The sequence below is a fragment of the Rhinoraja longicauda genome, chromosome 2 (genome assembly GCF_053455715.1).
Source record: "Rhinoraja longicauda isolate Sanriku21f chromosome 2, sRhiLon1.1, whole genome shotgun sequence".
Lineage (NCBI taxonomy): Eukaryota > Metazoa > Chordata > Chondrichthyes > Rajiformes > Arhynchobatidae > Rhinoraja > Rhinoraja longicauda.
Genome location: NC_135954.1, coordinates 16,218,772 through 16,233,483, shown reverse-complemented (window position 1 = coordinate 16,233,483; position 14,712 = coordinate 16,218,772). Strand labels below are relative to the sequence as shown.

General features: G+C 41.9%; 1 protein-coding gene across 4 annotated transcripts in view; it reads left to right on the top strand.

Annotated features, from left to right (window-relative positions):
* The window catches only part of LOC144608969 (genetic suppressor element 1-like), a 209,231-nt gene that overhangs the window by 124,003 nt on the left and 70,516 nt on the right, over positions 1–14,712 (top strand). For 3 of the 4 annotated variants that reach the window (XM_078427247.1, XM_078427263.1, XM_078427255.1), the window contains exon 3: positions 8,716–8,912. In XM_078427247.1, coding sequence (XP_078283373.1) covers positions 8,716–8,912 — 197 coding nt within the window. Of the gene's footprint in view, positions 1–8,715; positions 8,913–14,712 lie in introns of those variants that run through there. The other variant, XM_078427270.1, reaches the window with a different exon arrangement.

The following is a 14,712-nucleotide window of genomic DNA, read 5'->3' as shown; positions in this document are numbered from 1 at the left end:
TTAAAAATAATTGTAAATGGTACCAAATATTTTTGATTGAATTGTTGAGAAGAAATTATATTTTACTTTTGAATTTGTATAAATTGTCTCAAAAGTTCATAAGTGACAGGAGTAGAATTAGGCCATTCGGCCGATCAATTCTACTCCACTATTCTATCTCTCCCTCCTAACCCCATTCTCTTGCCTTCTCCCCATAACCCCTGACACCCGTTTCAATCAAGAATCTCTGCCTTAAAAATATCAATTGACTTGGCCTCCACAGCCTTCTGTGGCAATGAATTCCACAGATTCACCTCCCTTTGTCATTGGGTCTCTGTTATATTAATTGATTTGGGCCAAATTAAGTACAGTTTGATGGAAAATTGAGCCCTTTTTTAATAATGTGTTTGTAGTTCTTTTTCTTCTAGTTTGCAGATTGGAATGAATTGACCTTGACAGTGCATGCACCTTCATTTCCCTTGCAGCTACGAACCTGCTGCCAACCCCTCCCTGAACCCAGACTCTGCTGCTGAACTTATCCATCTAGATGTCACCCTTGCCTACATTTTTGCGCCCTGCTGTATTTTATGCTCTCCCACTGAATATTTTGCTGCTGCTGTAAAAATCCAATCTGACTATCAATGTTAAAATGTTTACTACCCTACTCAAAAATATTACATTTAGGACACTTATTGACAGAAGTCCCATGTTGTATCACATTCATTCCAAACTAATAAGAGGACTGACGAATTTGCTCTAAACCTTTAATTTGTTTCAAGTCCATGAAATTCTCTTTCTCTTTTTGGAAGGAGGCCACTTTTATTGTATAGAGTGAGTTGCTATGATCAGCACTGCATTGCCTGAAAGGGCATTTGAAGCAGATTCATTAGTAACTTTCAAAAGGCGGTTGGATACATACTTGAAAAGAAAAAAAATGCAAAGCTACCGGGAATGGGTCTGAGAGTGGGACTAATTAGACAGCACTTTCAAAGAGCCAGCAAAGGCAGGAGGGGCCAATTGGCATCCTTTTATGCTCTCAAGATTTTACCATTCATTCAGGACCAGCTGCCGAATTGAAGAAGTGAGTGTTTTACCATAGGCGATAAGAAACCTGTAGTTTCTTTATGTTATTGCAAGCACAAATGATTAGACAGAAGTAGAGCTATAATAAGGCCATCCTTCATTAAAAGCAGTAACCAAGAGACATCATGGTGCAACAATATATCAAGGTTAGGAAACATGGTACACTCAGTTCTTAAAGTTATTTTTGCACTTACATAGATTACACTGCTTCCCCCTTTGATAAGGGAAGAAACTCAAACAAACCTTCAACTATTAACACATGTAAAGGTACAGAGTATACAACACACAGACATATACATAGGTATAAATTCAAACAATTAGGAAGTTATACTGTAGATTAAATTGGTTTACTAATGACTTAGATGAAGGGATTAAAAGTGCCATTAGCAAATTTGCAGATGATACTAAGCTGGGGGGTAGTGTGAATTGTGTGGAAGATGCAATAAGGCTGCAGGGTGACTTGGACAGGTTGTGTGAGTGGGCGGATACATGGCAGATGCAGTTTAATGTAGATAAGTGTGAGGTTATTCACTTTGGAAGTAAGAATAGAAAGGCAGATTATTATCTGAATGGTGTCAAGTTAGGAAGAGGGGATGTTCAACGAGATCTGGGTGTCCTAGTGCATCAGTCACTGAAAGGAAGCATGCAGGTACAGCAGGCAGTGAAGAAAGCCAATGGAATGTTGGCCTTCGTAACAAGAGGAGTTGAGTATAGGAGCAAAGAGGTCCTTCTAGAGTTGTACCAGGCCCTGGTGAGACCGCACCTGGAGTACTGTGTGCAGTTTTGGTCTCCAAATTTGAGGAAGGATATTCTTGCTATTGAGGGCGTGCAGCGTAGGTTCACTAGGTTAATTCCCGGAATGGCGGGACTGTCGTATGTTGAAAGGCTGGAGCAATTAGGCTTGTATACACTGGAATTTAGAAGGATGAGGGGGGATCTTATTGAAACATATAAGATAATTAGAGGATTGGACACATTAGAGGCAGGAAACATGTTCCCAATGTTGGGGGAGTCCAGAACAAGGGGCCACAGTTTAAGAATAAGGGGTAGGCCATTTAGAACGGAGATGAGGAAGAACTTTTTCAGTCAGAGAGTGGTGAAGGTGTGGAATTCTCTGCCTCAGAAGACAGTGGAGGCCAGTTCGTTGGATGCTTTCAAGAGAGAGCTGGATAGAGCTCTTAAGGATAGCGGAGTGAGGGGGTATGGGGAGAAGGCAGGAACAGGGTACTGATTGAGAGTGATCAGCCATGATCGCATTGAATGACGGTGCTGGCTCGAAGGGCTGAATGGCCTACTCCTGCACCTATTGTCTATTGTCTAATCCACTTGACTTATGACATATCCTCAGGAAACATATTTTATGGTGGACTACATCATGTCGGTTGTGTGTCGTCGCTCTTGTTGAGGTTTCTTCTGCCTCCTGATCTATAATCTATGTAAACCATTCGACTTCTATATTCCCATAGAGTTCAACCTTGTGGGAAACGGCCATTCGGCCCAACTGCCCACACCGGCCAACATGTCCCAGCTACACTAGTCCCACCTGCCCACGTTTGTTCCATATCCCTCCAAACCTGTCCCATCCATGTACCTGTCTAACTGTTTTTTAAATGGTGGGAAAGTCCCTGCCTCAACTACCTCCTCTGACAGCTTGTTCCATACACCCACCACCCTTTGTGTGAAAAAGTTGCCCCTCAGATTCCTATTAAATCTTTCCCCCTTCACCTTAAACCTATGTCCTCTGGTACTCAATTCCCCAAATCTGGGCAAGTGATTCTGTGCATCTACCCGATCTATTCCTCTCATGATTTTATACAACTCTATAAGGTCACCCCTCATCCTCCTGCGCTCCAAGGAATAGAGAACCAGTCTACTCAACCTCTCCCTAAACCTCGGACCCTCTAGTCCTGGCAACGTCTTCGTAAATCTTCTCTGAACCCTTTCAAGCTTGACAATATCTTTCCAATATCTTCCATCTTCACCATGTTATACCTGACTCCCAGTACTTCACAATTTTTACACTGTGCCTTCTGGACGATCCCGCTGTTCCTCGGGGAGACCATGAGCTGCAAAGCCTGGACATCTCTGTGGGGGCGCACAACACAACAGCTTAAAACCATTACAAAAAGGCTAAAAACCTAGGACAAAGAAAACAGGTTGAAAAATAAATCAACGTGTATCCCCTGGAATGAATGTCCTTGCTGTCTATATATTTGAACTAAATCTTCAACGATCAGACTAATCCTAAATCGGTACACCTGGCCACTAATCTCTTTCTAGAAAAACTATCTGACTCCTTGCAAGAAATAATCAGCTCCTTAGTCTTACCTTGTGAGCAAGGTTGTTGTTCTGGCATCATTCAAACAGCCGATTGATCTTCCTCCAATACTCCGACTCATCATTACGAGAATGTTGCCAGGACTAGAGGGTCTGAGCTATAGGGAGAGTAGGCTGGGACTTTATTACTATAAAATCGTGAGAGGAATAGATGGGGTAGATGCACACAGTCTCTTGCCTAGAGTAAGTGAATAGAGGTCATAGGTCTAAGGTAAAGGGGAAAAGATTTAATAGGAATCTGTAGGGTAGGTTTATCAAACAAAGGGTGGTGGGTGTATGGAACAAGCTGCCAGAGGAGGTTGTTGAGGCGTGGACTATCTCAATATTTAAGAAACAGTTAGACAGGTACATGGATAAGATCATTAGATCATAGGATCATAAGTGATAGGAGCAAAATTAAGCCATTGGGCCCATCAAGTCTACTCTGCCATTCAATCATGGCTGATTTATTTCTCCCTCCTAATCCCATTCTCCTTCCTTCTCCCCATAACCTCTGACACCTGTACTAATCAAGAATCCATCTATCTCTGCCTTAATAGGCTTGGAGGGATATGGGCCAAACGTGGGCAGGTGGGACTTGTGTAGCTGGGACATTTTGGCCATTGTATCACTCTATGACTCAATGACTTTATTACCAATAATTGGTCCAACAACAGTGTTGTTGTCGACAAATTTAAATATGGAGTGGAACTGTACCTGGCTACACAGTCATGGGTATAGAGTGGGTAGACCAGGGGACCGAGCACATAGCCTTCCCGTATCCCTGTGCTGATGTTTATTGAGCAGCAAGTGTTGTTACCAAGAAGTGATGGTGTGCAAGCCCTGCGACGGCGGCCGAACATCCATTTCATCCTCCAATTTAGAGCGAAAGTCTCTCCTTTGGTTGGAACACACTCCCCCAGACATTTCCTTATGAAGTCAGTGACAAGTGTGGTATATTTGTTCAGGTCATTTGCGGAGTCCTTGAACATTGCCCAGTCTACCGACTCCAAGCAATCGCTCTTCAGTCACCGCCTGTACGCAGAAGGAGCACAGCCAGGTGGTTGGATTTCTGAAAGTGAGTACGAGGGATGGAAAGGTCGGAATCTTTGATGGTGGAACAGTAGTGGTCGAAGGTGTTTAATCCTCTGCTGCTGCAGAACACGTGCTGGTGGTAGTTTGGAAGTGACTTCTTCAACTGGCCTAGTTCAAGTTCCCAGGTATGATGGGAAAGGTTTCGAGGTATACCACCTGGTGCTTCTTGACCACAGTGTGCAGCTCCACCAGTGCTAGATGAATGTTCTCCTTTGGTAGTTTGTAGACCACAGTCATGATGAAGGAGGTGAATTCCTTTGGGAGGTGGAAGGGATGGCACTTTACTGCCAGGTGTTTCAGGCATGGAGAGCAGGAGATGTACAGGACCGCTATGTCTGAGAACCACGGAGTTCACTACGAGGCCGCGCCTCCACCTCCTCCTTTCCCTGATGCCTCTGTTCAGTACATGCGATAAATGGAGAGATCTTTGGGATGGAAGGCCAAGTCTAAGAAGCTGGGAGTGAGCCATGCACGTGGCATTACCTCATCTGTCTTTGATAAAGCAGCCTTGCATTTAAGCCCTCAACATTATTTTTTAGGATGGTAGAGAAGGGAGGTCGTGGTCCCCTGCGTTTCGGTCTTCCATCCAACCACACTTCCAGACACAATAGAGGCCTCTACAGTGTTTCTTGGCACTGGTGTTCCTTGTAAATGGATTCACCTCATCTACTGCATCCCGTGTTCCCGATGTGGCCTCCTAAACATCGGCGAAACTATACACAGACTCAGAGATTGTTTTGCTGAACACTTGCGTTTGGTCCGCCAAAAGGATCTCCCAATTGCCAGCCATTTCAACTCCACTTCCAATTCCCACACTGACCTTTCCGCTCTGGGCCGCCTCCATTGCTAGAGTGAGGTGTCATGCAAACTGGAGAAACAGCAGTTCCTCCACTTGCGTAACTTACAACCCAATGGTATGAACATTGAATGATCCAATTTTAGGTAATCTCTCAACCCCCCCTTCTCCACTACCCCCCCCCCCCCCCTCGGCCCTCTTCCCTTCCCTTCCCTATGCCACCTGGACTCACACCTATTTCTCCCCATCCACTCACCCCCCTCCCTGCCAATTTGCTCTCTCTGGCTTTACAATCTGAAACTCCACATCTGTCTCACACCTTCCTTCCTTATCTTTGGCCTTTGTTCCAACCAGCTGCCTATCAAAACGCACCTCCCTCGCTTGTGTCAAGCTATTACCTGCCACCAGGTTCTCCCTTTCCTCTTTTCCACTAACACCCCCACCCCCCGCAATCAGTCTGAAGAAGTGACTTGACCCAAAGCGTCACCTATCCGCGTTCTCCAGGGATGCTGCCTGACCTGCTGAGTTACTTTGGCACTTTGTGTCCTTTTGTGTATTAACCAGCTTCTGCAGCCCTTTGTTTCTACACCAGGGGACAAAGGTTTGAGGTGAAAGGGGCAAGATTCAATAAGAACTTGAGGGGCAACCTTTTCAATCAGAGGGTATATTCAATCATAAATGAAATAAGTGGCCAAAGGTGGTAATTAACGCAAGCAGTGTAACAGCATTTAAAATACACATGGATAGGAAAGGTTTTGAGGGATATGGGGATATGGGACTAACTTAGATGGAACATCTTGGTCAGCTTGGACAAGTTGAGCTGAAAGGCCTGTTTCCATGCTGTATGACACTATGAATCTATGATTCTATAACTCTAATCCTAAACCACAACCTGTACAACCCTACCTCAACAACAGAACACCACAGTTCAGCTCTTGAATAATTTTTTTCTCTCTCGAATCATGACTTTGCACTCTGTCTTGCTTTTTGCCCAGTCTTCGTTTTGTTTTAGAACGTTTACGTGTAATTTGTGTATAATTTATGTATAATTAGTTTTTGTGTGTATGTCTGAGTTTATGTGCCTATCAGGCTGCTGCAGGCAAAAAAATTCATTGAACCTGTACCTTATCGCACTTGTGCATTGGACAATAAATTTGTCCTGACTTAACTTGAATCAACAGTGAGTGTTACACTACGTTGGCAGCAGAGGGTATTGCTGAAGCTTTTCTCACAGTATTAGTATCTTTAGACCAACTCAATATTGCTGGGTGTGTATGAAGGAACTGCAGATGCTGGTTTAAACCAAAAATAGACACAAAATGCTGGAGTAACTCAGCGGGACAGGCAGCATCTCTGGAGAGAAGGAATATTGCTGGGTACTTGACTCACATTTACATTTGTCTTGGGTCAAAATTAGAGGCCAGTAATCTGTATGCTTAACTTGAACATGGAAGAGAGGCTGTGTAACATTAAAACAGAATTCAGAGGTGAATGAGGAACGTCACCTATTCCCTTTCGCCAGAGATCTGTCTGATCTGCTGAATTATAGAGTCACAGAGAGTCATAGAGTGATTCTCACAGTTCACACTACCACCCAGCTTTGTATCATCTGCAAATTTGCTAATGGTACTTTTAATCCCTTCATCCAAGTCATTAATGTAATTTCCTTCATGCAACAGCATCTGTAGCTCAATGCCAATGTGGTTTCATAAGCAATCAGACAGAGGTAGAAATGTAAGCAGGGCATCCTCTATTGAGGTCAGTAACTGTCAACTAGATAACACTTTTTGGTAAAAGTACAAATCACGATCATACTCAATGGTACATTTGGTTCTTAAAATGACATCAGTCTTACACATATCTTTAACATACAAACCATTTTTATCTTCAGTTCTGAACCTGGAAAAGGCTACAGGAGAATTCACATACATGAATTGTTGCTGAATGATTCAATCTCTGGAGGCGCAATTAACTTTGACATATGTCAAATTATAAGGACCGCCAGCCCCTAGTGCTTTATATAGAGCTGTAGGGGCTAGCGGAATCAAGAGATATGGGGAGAAGTCAGGCACGGGTTACTGATTGTGGATGATCAGCCATGATCACAATGAATGGCGGTGCTGGCTCGAAGGACCAAATGGCCTCCTCCTGCACCTATTTTCTATGTTTCTATAATCCAACAGTGCAGTTAGTCTTAAACAAAATGCCTTCTGGGCAATATTTATGTATCCGTATATTCTTATTTTACGGCATTTTTCACACCTGCCTTTCCATTCTGTCACTGGCATGTCTGGGTAATGTGGTGAGAGAGCTTGGGACCACAGATTGGAGAACCATACATCTTTCCTCCACTCTAGTTACTCTGAACCTTCTGATAGTAGCTGCATGTAACTGAAATATACATTAAATACCATTATCAATTGATACTGGCTTTTAGGGTTTACTCAAAGTGGTTTGACTGCACCTACAGTTAGATTTATAGTTAGCTGGTTATTATTATTTGATTTTAGTTGAACAATTTGATTTAAGTGAGTCACCTGAAATGAAGTTTGAAAACCACTAATCAAGTAGACGGTCAGGATTTAATTCCATAATCCAGATTACTGATACCAAACAGCACCAGATATTTTTGAAGTATTTTCGTGAGTCTAAGGGTAAGCTACTGACCATGAGGGAAGAAAGGTGAAAGGAGGGAAGTACCGATTGATTACTTCCTGTACTGTAGCAAAAAAAAAAGACTACTGGAGGAAGACACAAAGTGCTGGAGTAACTCAGCGGGTCAAGCATCATCTCTGGAGAACAGTTGAATGTTGAATTCTCTAATTTTAAGTAACTTCTCTTACACTCCCCTCCCCCCTTCGTCCACCCTAGTACCGCAGTTCACCACATGGTATCCCTCTTGAGATCCCATCTTCCCTAGCCAACAGTTGACCAGCAGGACACCACCCTGCCTGAGGCCATTTGTTGCCGGCTCTGATTTGTCCTGGTCTTTTCTCGTCTCTAGCTCTTCCTTCCCTCCCACCCCCAACTTTCAGTCAGAAGAAGGGTCCCGGCCCAAAAGTCAACTTTTCCTTTTTCTCCAGAAATGCTGACCGACCCGTTGAGTTAATCCAGCACTTTGTATCTATACTTCAAACTTGATTTGCCTGCCTGAGCTCTCATCAGTGACTCCAAGGGAGTACAGGATCAGTCAATTTGTCCAATACCACACAGCATTTTTGTCAGACTGTGCCCACAGTGGACAACATACCGCGGTCTCATAATAACATAAGAGTCCTTGCCAGAATTATTTAAGAATTCATGATGAAGGGGCAAGGTATGAGATTATAATATATCATACATGAATGCTTAAAGCTGTAAACATTATGGGATAAATTAATCAGTGCAATGCTGATGACCAGAAAACACGTAATACTGAGATTTTGTTTTTCCCTTTATAATTTCAGGTTCTTCACATTGCAGTGAACATTCTCCCACATCGTCACCAGTTGCTAAGCACAGTTCTCCTGCTGGCACACCCAAAAGGGCTCCAGGAACAATAATAGTTCCACCTGGAACTCACAGAGTAGTAAATACCCCGCCTGTGGTGACTATTGCTCCGACACAATGCATCAATGGGCTTTGGAGAGGTGATGGTAGACAGGTAAGACAAGGAAGCCTGATACAATGAATGCAACCACTACTTCAGAGATTTAAATTGTTTTTGTTTAATAATACAATGTTCAGCAATTTATCTTAATGTTGTGATGAAAAAAATTGAGAAGAAATAACAGTGAGCAATACATTAATTGAGTAAGTGAAGAGTGAGTATTGTATTCTCTCTATACTTTAGAATAGGCATGAACCAATTTAAAACAACTTGCTTGTTCAATTTGATGTTCAAGCATGAGGTGCATGATACAATTTTTGATAGGTAGACACAGCGGGTCAGGCAGCATCTCTGGAGAGAAGGAATGGGTGACGTTTCGGTCTCGACCAGAGATGCTGCCTGACCCGTTGAGTTACTCCAGCATTTTCTGTCTACCTTCGATTTAAACCAGCATCTGCAGTTTTCTTTCCTATACCATTTTTGATTATAGCTATGTGCCAATTACTGACATTTTCTTGACTGAAATAGCATCTATATTTGGACAGTACTTGGAGATGATTCTTTTGTTTTAGTTTAAATGCAGAGTAAAATCATAGGCTCAGAAATGATTGGTTAGGGTTGACAAACTAACGCATGGGCACTTGCACTGTCAAAGCCTTGCCTGAATTGCAGGTAGATCAATCCTTATTCGTTAATTTTTGGTTTGCTCTGTTTAAAGTTCTGGATGTTCAAACAGGGTTATTTTTTCAGCACTTTTGTTTCATTCACGACTAAATATAGAATACAAACACAAAAATTGCCAACCAAGCATTAACAAGTGAGAAGGGGAAGATAAGGAACTTAAGGGGCATTTTTTTCACACTGAGGGTGGGTGGTGGGTATAAGGAATGTGCTGCCAGAGGAGGTAGCTGAGTTTGGTACAATAACAACATTTGAAAGCCATTTGATGAGGTACATGGATAGGAAAGGTTTGGAGGGATATGGGCCAAATGCAGTCAAATGGGCATGTTAGTTAGCATGGGCAAGTTTGACTGAAGTGCTTATTTCTCTGCTATATGGCTCTATTATGTGACTCTATAACGGATTCATGGAAATTTTTATTGAGGGCTTGGATTTTCATCTGGAGGGAACTAAAAGTGCCTTGGATTTGATTGAGATTTTAAATGCAAAGGTTTCCTTTTTGTGATTCTTTTGTCATCTGTGGCTTTCCTTGCATTACAGCACTGCCTAGATCTATGTCAGTTGTGACACATTTACCGCTTTCCGATGCTTGTTAAGGTTGCCGGACGAGCCGAGCGTTCAATAAAGATAATAGTTGATGTTTTTAAAACTACGAGAGCAAAGAGGTTAAATTGGAGAATTTCATTGAATCTTATCTGGGGAGCTGGAAGGAAGAAAAATGGATGCACCAAACGCCACATTCAGAACAAGATGTCTGGGAATTGGAACACCAAGACACAACACCACAGCGAATTTTAAAAGTAGATGATTTAGTGGTGAGATTAAAATGCTAAAACCAAAATTTCATAGTTAATGTATTGTGGAACGTGAAATCAAAGAAGTTGAACAAGAACGGGGCGATTTAGGAATTGGAATAAGAATTGATGGGCAGCAACAAAAACACATGGGCAGCAATAAAAGGAATATTTTAACTTACAAAAATACACAATTAATTTTAAACTATATATTAAGAACGAACTAGCATTTATATATTGACTTTCCATATGGTGCTTTTCACTTATCCAGAATATCATACTAAAGTGTTTCACAGGCAATTACAGACCTTTGAGGTATGTTTCCGTATAACAAAGGGAAACACACCAATGAGAGGTCTCAAAAGTAGCAATAATGAGTTGATGTCTGGTTCAGAAATTTTGTTTGAAGAGGAGTGCAGTTCAAGATGTCAGAAAAACCCCCTCAGCAATGTGCACATGGCTTCGTTTTCGACATCTCATCTAAACATAACATCTCTAAAAGAGCAACACAAGCAATATTGCATGAAGTTTTAGCATAGGATGTATCCTGAGCTCATTGGAATGAAGTTTGGACTTTTGACTTGGAGGCAAGTATGCAAGCACTGTACCAAATGTAAGACATGATATTTCTGATAACTTTGCAGAGTCAGAAGCTGTACAGCATGGAAACAGGGTCCTTTGGCCCATCTCGTTCATGTTGACATACTGGGCTTGTCTTATTTGCCTGCATTTGGTACATTGCCCTCGAAACCCTTCCTATCTGTGTATGTTCTGATGTCTTTTAAAAGATGTAATTGTATTTGCTTCTATAGCTTCCTCTGGCAGTTCAATGCCGACAACGACTACACTCCGAATGAAAAAGTTGCCCCCTGAGGCCTCTCTCAAATCTCTCCTCTCTCACCTGAAACCTATGCCCTCTAGTTTTAGATTTCTCTACCCTAGGAAAAAGATTGCGAGTGTAAATCCTGTACCTGAGAATCCTCTCCAATCACTTTTTTTTCTTCCATCTACTTTAAACAAGTTCTTTCCCTCAGATTTTTCTTCAATATACATTAAGACATACTAAGATGTATTCTATTAAGACATTGTGATATATTTACAATGATATTGCTAACATCCTGTGAGGTTTCCCATCAATTTAGCTCTGTTCTCCACTCATGTATCTTGATGGAGTCCAACACTCTTCTGGAGCTATTAAGGTTTTCTAGTTAATATCCATACAAAACTTTTAGATCTCTGCTGCCAAAGTTCAAATAGCTGTTGAGGCATGTGAATTTATACATTGGGTCAAAATTTATTGCAACCAGTAAATATGAGGCTTGTTTGCACGCACTTAATTTCTTTTAGAGTCGGTTGACATAAATTAAAAATGCAAAATGGGCAGTGTCCCGTAAGGAGCATTGAAAGAAGCAACCAATTCTATGTTGCGCCATGCAGTATTGTTAGTAAACAGCACAGCGTCTGAATCAAGAAGGGTCAATTGGAATAGTAACGTCAATATAAGTTTATGAACAAGAAGTAAAATAAAGACAAAAGTCAAAAGATTGGGCTAAAATCAAATGAGAAAAGGCAGAACGAAAATTACTCTGCAGCAATTAAAATGTGAAAAAAATGTAAACCATAACATAAATAATAAATTTCTGTATCACATGTTTGGTAGCTACTCAGATGTTTCACATAGTAGAAACAAGGAGCTGCAGCTGCTCGTTTACCATGTAAAGACACAAAATGCTGGCATAACTCAGCGGGTCAGGCAGCATCCCTACAGAACATGGATAGGTGATGTTTTAAGTCGGGACCCTTCTTCAGACCAATTACAGGTGTGGGGGAAAAGAAACCTAGAGAAGTGGTGGGGAAGACAAAGCATGACAGGTCAAGATGTTTCACATCATTGCTGACACTGAAATAGAAAAATCTGACTTTCTGTGGTGAGATTAGTCTGCATTTTTCATTCATTCAATGTAAGTTAATCTGACATTGTCAGAAGTTATTGTTTGGTTTCGGGAAGATGATGAGTAATGAGCTACTTTCTGAAGATTTTGTGGTTCTTGTGGTGAAGGTAATTCCATGATGCTTTTAGATAAAGACTTCAAAGGTTTTAACCCCTTGAAGAAAATCTTATTTCAAAATCAGGATGTTATGTGGCTTGGTATGGTGCACACCATTGGGCCTGCTGTCTGTGTCACAGATTTTAGAGTGCTCTCAAAGCCCACCAGATCACTGTACTTTCCAGAGAATGTGCACTATCTGTGAGAAATCTCTCCTGCTCTTGAGCTCGATATTGTTGGTTGAGTGAGTAAATGATGAGTGATTGTATGGTGTCCCAATCAATTATGCGACTTTGCTCAGTTTGGTGTTAAACTCCTTTAGACAATAGACAATAGACAATAGGTGCAGGAGTAGGCCATTCGGCCCTTCGAGCCAGCACTGCCATTCAATGTGATCATGGCTGATCTTTCTCAATCAGTACCCCGTTCCTGCCTTCTCCCCATACCCCCTGACTCTGCTATCCTTAAGAGCTCTATCTAGCTCTCTCATGAATGCAGGCAGAGAATTCCACAAATTCACAACTCTCTGACTGAAAAAGCTTTTCCTCATCTCCGTTCTAAATGGCCTACCCCTTATTCTTAAACTGTGGCCCCTGGTTCTGGACTCCCCCAACATTGGGAACATGTTTCCTGCCTTTAGGATCTTACTGTCAGAGGAAATTCAACCCATTCCATTCATTTATCTGAGTAACTAGGCAAATAAATACAACCCCTCATCCCAATAATGGTGGAAACTGCTAGCTAACTGTTTGACATTAAAATCACAGTCAAAATGTCAAAACTATTTAAAAAGGAAAATTAGGGATAATTATTTCAGTCTGAACATTACTGAGCATTATTTCTATGGAGTGGAATGGCCACTCTCAAAAGGACATACACCCAACTTTACATCAACTAAATGTGCGATATATTTAAGAAAAGTGAAGTCAAATTAGAAAATAAATATCACAGCACTGTTACTTTGTTAATATACCAATGCATGTTGCTGAATTAATAGCAGTTGATAAAGGTTGTATGAGAACTGAAAGTGGGTGGACAAAATAGATAAACAAATTCGGCATCAGACGAAGCAGGATGCCTGAGCTTACATCTAAAGGGCCTGTAGGCGATTTTTTTTGGCGACTGTCAGCGACTGTCAAAGTTGTCGCAGATCGCTGAAATTTTCTTTTACCCGATGACAATGACCACGACAATGCCGAGTCAGGTTGAGATTACACCGTCTTCGGAAACACCGCGAAATTCCCACACTGTCAATGCTGGAATTTTCTGCCTCAGAAGGCAGTGAAGGCCAATTCTCTGAATTGGATTCAAGAGAGAGCTTAGATAGAGCTCTTAAGGATAGCGGAGTCAGTGGGTATGGGGAGAAGGCAGGAACGGGGTACTGATTGAGAATGATCAGCCATGATCACATTGAATGGCGGTCGGTGCTGGCTCGAAGGCCCGAATGGCCTCCTCCTGCGTCTATTGCTTCTCCGGCGTCCTAATTTTCGCTGAAATCACTGACAAGTCGGTGAGTACTTGAGAGTTTTGAACTATAACATCTTGTATGGGTTACTTAAAAACCGAGCTTCACTGTAACAAGGCATAAACTGGATTTACTTCCAGTTTATTAATAGCTGTATTAAAAAAATTTAAAAAAATTAAGTGGTTAAGTGGATTTTTGTGAAAAGTGTGTGGGCATACTTTGAAAATGTACCGGAGATGCATATCTGGTTTCTGGGTTGCATATCTGGGTTGGGAGCCCACTTTAAATGTAATGGCTGATGGCCATAAACTTCGCGAAAATTCCCACGCTTACCTGACCATCAAACTGTCGCCTCCAATCTACCTGTCAAATGTCCTGACGGTAAATAAATTGGTTAAACACAAGCATTTTATGGTATTTTGAAATGACTTTAATTATTTTAATATAATGTGCTTCTAAATGCATCTAAGAGAACCTAGCAAACCTGGGGACAGCACACGACAGCGCCCGCAATAAGCAACGATACCTGGCGACAAGCCAGCTGTCGCCGAGAAATTTCAAACCGGATGATTTCTCAGCGACGCGCTGAGATCCACTACGATATTTGGAAGACTCCTCACGATCATGCCCGCGACACCCCGGCGAACTGTCGGCGCCAGCCTAGTCACCGGCAGTCGCCTTAAAATCGCCTAAGTGCGACAGGCCCTTTACAATTTGATCTCTGCCACCTGATAACACAACTTAATTTTCTCCTATATTTTCTCTCCATCTCTTTTTTAAAATTTTGCTGCTGTGAACTTCTTTCCTGAGATTAGGATCACATCAATCATCTACCCTAAGATTTCTCAAGTATCACTAACTCCCAT